Here is an 8,999-nt window from a genome sequence, read left to right on the forward strand (position 1 = left end):
GTGCCAGAGTGGGAAGGGAGCAGGAGCCCATGCCTGGAGACATCCAGGGAACAGGAGGCACCAGAAGGTCACAGAGATAAGGCCAGTGGAGACTGTGTGGTGTCTTGGGTGCTAAAAGGGCAATTTCCAGCATGGGAGTGACCTGAGCATCCCCTCTGCTCTGGGCTGTGCCTGCCTGCAGAGCCACCCCTGCTGCCAGGGCTCTGCTTCTGGGCCCTGAGGGGATGTGTGCACCTGGGGGTGTCTGCTGGGGGTGGGATCTCACCAAATCATGGAATGGTTGGGGTTTGGAGAGGCCTTAAAGCTCTTCCAGTCCCACTCTTGGCACGGGGCAGGGAACCTTCCACTGTCCCAGACTGCTCCAAGGCCTGTCCAGCCTGGCCCTGGGCACTGCCAGGCATGGGGGCACCCTGTGCCAGGGCCTCCCCCCTCACAGGGAGGAACTCCCTCCCAATATCCCATCCCAGCCTGCCCTCTGGCAGGGGGAAGCCATTCCCCTTTGTCCATGCAAACCCAGGAGCTGCTGGGCCACTGAGCAGGGACCAGCAGCAATGCCAGGGGACAGAGAGCCACCACCAGCTGGGGGCAAGGCCAGCTGTCCCCAGGGCTCATCCTGTCACTGTCACCACTGCTAGAACAGCCTCACGGAGCTCCCAGGCCACACAGTGAGTTTATTTAAACAACTCATCAGGGCTACAGAGTTTGCTAAAAACGAACATCACTCAGTCAAGGGCGTGGAAAAGGGATGAAATCCCAGGGGGGCTTTGGATGACCACCAAGGACAGCGTTGGAGCTGCCAGGTGGCACCACCACAGGAGGCTGGTGGGTGGTTCCAGGATGCAGCAGCTCCCCCAGCTCCCTGCCAGCCCTCCCCCAGGTGAGGAGGGATCCTCCTGGCCTCAGGGATTTGTCTTTGAGGACACCTAAGCCCAGGCAGAAGCACCTTCCTGCCTGAGGTAGCCAGCACAAGTCTGGACCACGATTTGCTCCCACCACGTTGTGGAGCTGCTGGAAGGAAACCAGGGCGTTCCAGAGCCCTCCAGTCAGGGGGTCTCAGAAGTGTTCACCCCAACACGTCCCACCTCTCAGAGACACCTCAGAGGTGCCTCACACCGCGAGTCTTTGGTTCAGTTTCCCCGCAGAGGGAACAGAGTTCAAGGCAAAGAGTCCAAACCCTTGGACTCAGAGCTAAAGGCACTTGGTGGGCAAAGGAAATCCAACTGTACAGCAGGGGCCCAAAATCCCAGGACGGCCTGGAGAGGGCTCAGCCCAGGCCAGGGAGGGGTTTGCAGACCCTGGGCAAGGGGGACACAAAGCCAAGAGGTTCAGTCTCTTGGAGAAACGAGAACACGAGCGAGCACTGCAGAGGAGGAGGAGGAGGAGGAGGAGGAGGGGACGGCGAGCCCGGCAAGGTCAGCGCAGACGCCGCATCTTCGGCCTCACGCGAGGCAGAGTCCGGCTGCCAGGAGCCCCCCTCAGATGCTCTCCTCCTCCAGCATCTTGTTGAGCCCCTCGCAGATCCTCTGCAGGTGGGTGCGGTAGGGCTCGGCCGGGCCGTACAGCGCCGACAGGAACTCGTAGTCCGCAAAGTGGTTGAAGACGTGGTTGATGCGCGAGTGGGACTTGGCCGTCAGGTGCCCGTTGACCGCCTGGTGCAGCAGGTCCCGGCACTCGGTCAGCACGCCGGACATGACCCTGCGGTCGAAGGTGAAGTCTATCTGGTGGAAGCTGACGGCCGTCATGGCCAAGGTGTGAACCTTCTTGCGGAAGCGCTCCATCACCAGCAGCTCCTCGGGGCTGAACTGCCCGTTGCGGTAGAGGACCCCCAGCTTCATCACGATCTTGATGAGGTTCTTGATGATCTTCTGGGCCTCCTTGCGGTTGTGGGTGTACTCCTTGGTGGCCCGGTACAGCTCGTCCAGGATCTCGCTGCTGGTGTCGTCGATGAAGGCGTTGGCGATGGTCTTGGTGGCCATTTTGCTCAGGAGCTTCTTCTGGGCCTGCAGGGCCAAGTTCTTGGTGCTGAAGGTGTCCATCTCTGCGGGGGAAGAGGCACACACGGGTCAGTCCCTGCTCTGCACCCATCCCCATCTCACCTGGGCCGCTGGAGTGTCCCAGTCCGTGGCAGGGGATGTCCCAGTCCATGGCTCTGTGATTCCTCACCTCCCCACGCAGATTTCCAGCAGGAGAAAGAGCATCTCCAGGCAATGGCAAGACTGAGGGAGCTCCTGGGTGCCAGGGCAGGTGAGAGCTGAGCTCACCCCCAGGTTTGGTTGGTGGGATCAGTTACAGGGTGCTCCCAGCTCTCTTTTCCCAAACCCTGAGGAGAGGTTGGAGCGAGCGAGGTGTCCCTACCTGAGCACTGCCTGTGACCCTCCATCCTGGCGTCCCTCCTGGGACTGACACCTCCCTCCTCCCGGTGCAGGAAGGACTCTTGCCCCATCGTTTGAACATTTTTCCTTCCTTAAAACCTGACTCATTTCCTGCAGGGTGAGCTGGGGACAGCCCAGGTGGCAGCTGAGTCACCCCCGATGCCATGTGCCACATCCACCCCGGGCTGGCGGCGGCCGGGGCGGCACAGCCGGTTTGCAGCACCCAGCACGGGCTGGGAGCCCTCTTCCCTGGCACTGCTCACCCTGGAACACCCACACGAGCTGGGACTTGTTGTGCTGCTGCCCCAGCCTCCTCCAGAGGTGAACAATTCACCCAGACAGGAGCCTCACCTACAGCCCCACTCCCACATCCCGGCGGGACCAAATCCATCCCCTGGGGCAGAAAAAGGCTTTAAACTCTGCTGGGAACGATTAAAACGCCGCCGACCCTGGAGAGGCATCTTGGCCTGGGAAACCGCAGAGCTACAAATCACAGGGAGGGGAGAAGAGCAGGAAAACAACCAGGATGGATGGGCAGAGCTGGGAGCTGCTTCTGCAAGAGCCTGCACATGGCAGGGAGAGCCTGGCAGAGCGGGAGGGGATGGGATCAGCCTATAAATACATCGCCGGGGAGGGGAGAGGAGATATTTCAGCTGAAGGATGCTGCTGGTGTGAGGATGGATGGGGATAAATTGCTCATGGGTAGGGAGCAGGTTTAGCTTTGATGTTAAGAGGGAATTCTTCCCTGAGAGGGAGCTGAGGCCATGGCACAGGGTGCCCAGAGCAGCTGTGGCTGTCCCTGGATCCCTGGAAGTGTCCAAGGCCAGACTGGAGCAGCCTGGGGTAGTGGAAGGGGTGGGATGAGATGAGCTTTTGGTCTTTTTCCAACCCAAACCATTCCACGGCTCTGGGATTCTGTCCCTGAACCGAGTCTGTCCCCATCACAGGCAGCTCTGTCATTCCCCCCTGGCCAAGCTGAAAGTCCCAGACCCCTCTGGGGATCCCAGTGCTGCTCCTACCACTCTGGAGCACACAGCAGCCCCTCAGGAGCAAATCCCAGCTCCTCAGGGATCCCCTGCTGTGGCCAAGGCTCCCCCAGTCATGCCAGGACGATGGTGCTGAACCCTGGCTCCCTGAGCATCTCCCAGCCACCAGCTCCCAAAGCCGAGGGCAGCCAGGGCTCCACGGGGATGAGAATTCCGGGAGCAGTGACAGAGACGTCGCCTGCAGGGTTATTTACAGCCCTCAGGAAAAACACTGAGGTTTGGAAGCGTTTCCTAAGCTGGGAAAACATTGATTTTTGTCAGCCTGAGCCTCAAGCTGAGGCTCTCACACTTAATAAGACAAAAATGACAACGCAGAGCCTGGTGACAGCAGCTCCTGGGTCAGGCTCATGGAATTCCAAGGGCTGCATCCAGGAGGGAGGGATGGGCAGGATGGGCAGGATGGGCAGGGGCAGCTCCATCCCCTCTGCCCTGGCTGAGAGGGGACTCGCTTCACCCATGCCAGGCATCCTGTCCGGAAGGAGCAGGGCTTTGCTGTGGTGTTGACAGCCTGGAATTTCCCTCCCCAGGCTAGTGGGGTGCCCTGGGATCGGTGCCTGGATAAATAGGAATTCCCACACCCGAGCTCTGCCCTGGGTGACCACAGACATAAAGCGAGTGCAAACTCCACCTCCAGAGCACATGAAAAATAGGAAGTGCCAAGTCCTGCGAGCTGCCCACGGCTCCCAAATGCCAGCTGGAATAAGGGATCAACCCTCTGCTCCCTGCAGCAAACAACACCCGGCTGCTCACAGCCCTCCCCTGCTCCGGGAGCGGGAGCATCGCTCCAGGGGGGAAACTGAGGCACAAAGCATTACTAGGGGGGTCTAGGGACCCCAAAAGTGGCATAGGTGGGTATGGAGATCCTAAAAATGCAGGGATTGCATTTGCTGGAGATGCAGCTCCCTCTCCAGTGCCCGGGGTGGCTTCATGGGCTGCTTCCTGCAAACCCCAAGGGAAGCCCGGCTCACCTCCTGCTGGCTCCCGCTGCCCCGGGATGCTTCCCCTGGCGCCCTCCGCAGCTCACTCGGCCCAGCAGGAGCTGCTGAGTCAGCAGCAGCAGGAGATTTCACCGGAACGAGCCCTGTTCCTGCCGGGAAGGGCCCCAGGACCCCATTGTTCACCAGGGGCTGCTATCAGGGCACGGAAGAGTCGAGCCTTGCCCCGAGCAGGCAACTGCAGCCTGAAATAACCCACTTCACTTCCTTCCTGTCGCTGCAGTTTCCAGCCCAGCTCAGGGCTTGGGCTCCCCCCCACACCCTTCTTCTTTTTAATGAAAACGCCCTAAAAAACAATTTCTTCTTCTTCTTCTTCTTCCGAAGTGGAGCAGCCAGTGCTGCTGTCACCGAGTTCCTCCCTGCCCCGGAAGAGTGCGGCAGGGCTGCGGTCCCAGCCGGGGCTTTGGGGACAGCTACAGCCCTTTCTTGGAGGGTTTCCACCCAATCTGGAGTTTTTTGGGGAAGTCTTGCAGCCCTGAGTGGTGGTGTGAGGGTTGGGGTGTCCTGGGTGAACCCACAGAGGGTGACCCTGGCACGGGACAGACGTGGTCCCCTTGGGGACAGACACGTGCCGTGCCCATCTCCGGTTTGGCGTTCACTCCACTGGGCTTGCACCTCACCCAACAGCCGGCTGCCACCTGATTTCCCAAAAAAACCTCTCCCACACCACTGAGGGCACGAGCATCAATCATCAACCATCATCAGAAAGCTCCTGTCTGAGGGGGGAAGACAAGACCCTGTCACCCCGCGGTCACCTGGCACCGGTGGCACCACAGCAGAGATGCCAAGTGACAACCCAGCAGCGATATCATCCCAGATGTCATTTTTACCTGCTCCAAAGATCCCTCTCCCTGCCTGCCCCTTTCACCTGGCTCCCACCAGCAGCTCCGTGGGCTTGGCCCCCCGAGCCCCTCCAGTTCCCTCGGCAGCAGGTGAATATTTCATGCAGGAAAGGAAAAGCACTTAATTAATTCATGGAGCAGCGCAGAGGGGGAGGCTCCACAGAGCTCCAGCTCAGAGCAGAGGCACCTCTTCCTCCTCTGCCTCCTCTTCCTCCTCCTCTCCCTCCTCCATCTTCCCACTGCGGCCGTAGTAACTTGGATTGTCTTGCTACAAGTTTCCTCCAACATGGAAACATCTTTTCCCAACAGGATAAACATTGAATAGTGAAATCTCCCTGGATTTCCCTCCCCCTGCCATGGGAAACACCCCTGCTCTGCCCCCCAGCATTTCCAGTCGCCAGGAATCCGTGGCTAAATGCCAAGTGGGTGGATGGCATCCCGCTGCTCTGCTCTCCATCCCCGGCATCGCTTTCCCCGTGCTCCAACCCCTATTAATTAATTAAACCCTCCTGGATTACAGGAGCCAGGTCGGAGCGCTGGGCAGTAACCTGAGAGCCCAAACAGTGCCACCAGCCTGTCCCCCACCCTCTGTGACCCAACATCCAGCCCCAGCAGTGCCACCAGCCTGTCCCCACCATCCGTGACCCAACATCCAGCCCCAGCAGTGCCACCAGCCTGTCCCCATCCTCCGTGACCCAACATCCAGCCCCAGCAGTCTCCAGCCTGTCCCCCACCCTCTGTGACCCACCATCCAGCCCCAGCAGTGCCACCAGCCTGTCCCCATCATCCATGACCTAACATCCAGCCCCAGCAGTGCCACCACCCTGTCCCCACCCTCCGTGACCCCCGCAGCTCCCAGGCCCCCGTTACCAGCGCCGGGAGAGGCGAGGAAGAGGAGCGGGGAGAGCGGGAGGAAGGTCGGAGGAGGCTGCCGGCCCTCGCAGGTTGCCATGGGTGCAAAGAGCAGCCGGAGACGCTGCCCGGGCGCGTGTGTGCCCAGCGGGGTGAGGCCGGGAGGAAGGCACTGAGTAAACACCCCGCCCGGGGAAAAGCTCGTTTCTTGGCAAGGCCGGGGTGAATCCGCGGCCGGAGCGGGGACCGGGAATGCTGCGGGGGACCGGGAATGCCGCGGGGCACCGCCGCACCCGGTGCTTCCCCCTTGCCCCGCTCGCTGCCGGTGCCAAGCGCTTGGCGTGTCCCCATCACCGTCCCCTCCGCCTGGCACCGAGCTGACTCCTCCGTCCCAAAACCTCCTTCCCGCAGGTGCCCTCGCTGGGGCTGCAGATGCAGCCATGGGAAGGAGACGGGTTTTGGTTTTGCCTGGGAATGCTGATCTGCCCTGGCAGCTCCGACGTGTCTGTGCAAGGAGCGGGGCCGCCCGTCCGAGGGGGCTCCGGCGGTGCCAACCCCGGGCATGGGTGGGGAATGCCCGCCAGTGCTTCCCGTGGGAATGGGACCCTGGATCCACAGGGAGGGGGGCTCAGGGGTGCTCACCCCCACACAGGGCAGGGGGACATCCTGGGGGCTGATCTGAGGAGCTGGTGTGGCACCAAGGAATTCCCCCTGGGATTATTGTGCCCCGGGGGGGAGGCAGCTGCCGAATTGGAGAGGAGGAGGAGGAGGAGGAGAAGGAGCAGGAGGAGGAGGGATGGAGGTTATTTTAAGGAGAGAAGGAGGAGGAAGGGGGGGTTACTTTATGGAGGGGAGGAGGAAGAGGAGGAAGAAAGGGAGATTTTATGGAGAAAAGGCAGAGGAAGAGGAGGAGGAAGGGGGTTATTTTACAGAGAGGAGGAAGGGGGGGTTATTTTGGAGCATCTGTCTCGCCTTCCATTTCCTCCTTTTCTTTCTCCAGCTGCCATCAAGCTGCTCTCTCTGGCAGCAACTTCCTTTCTCCTTCGCTCGGAGCAGACGGAGACTCATGGGGAAGTAGAAAACAGAGGCTGGGAGGGGGGAAACTGAGGCCAAACCACCATCCCTCTGTCTGTCCGGCTGCGGAGGGGGCCAGGGCACATCACATGCTTCCTGCCCCGGGATCAGGAGGACAAAGTCGCTCTGGGAGGGAGGAAAACTCCACGGGACAATTCGGATCCAAAGCTGGGCCTGGGGTTAGCAAGGAACGGCCCCAATCCTCCCGTGCCCCGGGGAAGATCGGTCAGAGTTGGGAGTTTTACACCCAGCTCTGCCCCCGGGGCCATCCGGCCTCTCCCGAGGGATTCGTCTTTCCAGGAATTGAGGAATTTCATCCTCTGGAGCGCAGGGCCGGGAGGAGGGACAGGCGATGCTCGAAGCCAAGTGCTGCCATGGGGCACCTGGCCCTGCCCTGGCACGTGGGGCCGTGACAGCCCCACGGGGGTGGCTCCGGTGCCTCCTCCCGGTTCCCGTTATCCAGCACCCACCGGACCCGGCGCCCTTTCCAGCCCCATCGCATTTCCCTTGAGTCTGGGGGGAAATCGCCTTTTCCTGAGTTTTATCCACCTGGGAAAGCCGCGGCACATGCGGGGGAGGCCGGGGCAGCTCCGGGCTCTGCCCGCCCGCAGCTCCCGGCCCTCGCTGCTCCCAAACCTCCTCTCCCGCCGGGCTCCCGACACCGGCCGGGGACACACACACACGGGTGATTCCCGGGGTGCGGAACGAGAGGCTTCGCCCCCAGTGCAAGCACGGAACGGGCCGGTACCGAGCTCCCCCGCCCCCACGGACTGGGGAAGATGGGAGAAGATGGGGGGAACCGTGAGGAACTGGGAGGTACCGGGAGGTACCGGGGGAACCGGCCCTTACCTGCAGCCTGCCTCGGGGAGAGCGGGGCCGGGACCGGGACCGGGGCTTCTCCGGTGCCCCCGGCGGGACGGACGGGGCGGGACGGGGCTGGACGGGGCGGGGCCAGGAGAGGGTCCCGCTTCCCCCGGCGCCTCTCCCTGCCCGGAGGACCCCGCAGGCGCTACCAGTGCCCGGTCCCCGATGCGTGCCAGGTGACGATGTCCGGTGTTCGGTCTTCGATGCCCAGTGCCAGTCCCGGTATCCGATGTTCGGTTCCCGGTTCCCGTTTCCCGGTGCCGGTTCCCTGTGTCCAGTGCCCGGTGCCCGGTTCACGGTGCCGGTTCCCGGTGCCTGTTTCCTGATTCCCAGTGCTGGTTCCCGGTGTCCGGTGTCCTGTGCCCGGTGCCGGTTCCCGGTGTCCGATGCCCAGTGTCCGGTTCCCGGTGCCGGTTCCCGGCTGTCAGTGTCCGGTTCCCGGATCTCAGTGTCGGGCTCCCGGTGCCGGTTCCCGGCTCTCGGTGCCGGTTCCCGGCGGGTCGGGGCCTCCCGCCCGCGGTCGCCGCCAAGTCCCGCGCGGGGCCGGGAGAGGCGGGGGCGGCCCCGGGGGCGTGTCCCGCGGGGGGCGCCAGCCAATGGCTGTGCGGGGCTTGCTACGAAGCAGCCAATGGGAACGCGCGGACGGGGCGTGGGCGGGGCCGGGGCGGGCGCGTCCCCGTGGGTCCCGCGCGCGTGGGCCGGTCCCGGTAACGCGCGCGGGGCGGGCTCGGGGCCCCCCCGGCTGCACGGGGGTGGCGGGGACACGCGGGGGTGGCGGGGACACTGGTGGGCGGAGGGGACGCGGGGGTGACAGGGACACCGGTGGGCGGCGGGGCCGCGCTTGGTGCGAGGATCACGCGTGGGAGAGGCGCGGGACGGCGGGCGGGAGAGGCGGCGCTGATGAGCGGGAGCTGAGGAGGGCGCTGCTGGACCGGGCTGAGCGGGGGCAGCGCC

The 8,999-nt window shown here is 63.0% G+C and overlaps 1 protein-coding gene across 4 annotated transcripts; it reads right to left on the reverse strand.

Annotated features, from left to right (window-relative positions):
* Positions 1–651: 651 nt before the first annotated feature.
* Positions 652–8,596, reverse strand: TNFAIP8L1 (TNF alpha induced protein 8 like 1). 4 transcript variants are annotated; one of them, XM_050986014.1, is made up of 3 exons: positions 5,990–6,090; positions 4,387–5,941; positions 652–2,038 (listed from the first exon to the last, which is right to left on the reverse strand). In XM_050986014.1, the coding sequence occupies exon 3, from the start codon at positions 2,034–2,036 to the stop codon at positions 1,476–1,478; it is 561 nt and encodes a 186-aa protein (XP_050841971.1). In that variant the 5' UTR covers positions 2,037–2,038; positions 4,387–5,941; positions 5,990–6,090; the 3' UTR covers positions 652–1,475. The 4 variants fall into 4 exon arrangements, with proteins under 4 accessions (XP_050841971.1, XP_009095166.1, XP_018777415.1 ...); XM_009096918.4 differs by lacking the exons at positions 4,387–5,941; positions 5,990–6,090 and adding an exon at positions 8,031–8,596; XM_018921870.3 differs by lacking the exons at positions 4,387–5,941; positions 5,990–6,090 and adding an exon at positions 6,126–6,638.
* Positions 8,597–8,999: the final 403 nt, after the last annotated feature.

This window comes from Serinus canaria, chromosome 28, assembly GCF_022539315.1.
Source record: "Serinus canaria isolate serCan28SL12 chromosome 28, serCan2020, whole genome shotgun sequence".
Lineage (NCBI taxonomy): Eukaryota > Metazoa > Chordata > Aves > Passeriformes > Fringillidae > Serinus > Serinus canaria.

Excerpts from the sequence above, each read along its gene's own strand:
- TNFAIP8L1 (XM_018921870.3), bottom strand. The coding sequence starts at position 6,549 with ATGGCTGCATCTGCAGCCCCAGCGAGGGCACCTGCGGGAAGGAGGTTT. Across the intron at positions 2,039-6,125 it reads CCTCGCCTCTCCCGGCGCTG|AGATGGACACCTTCAGCACC; the intron begins GTAACGGGGGCC and ends CTTCCCCCGCAG.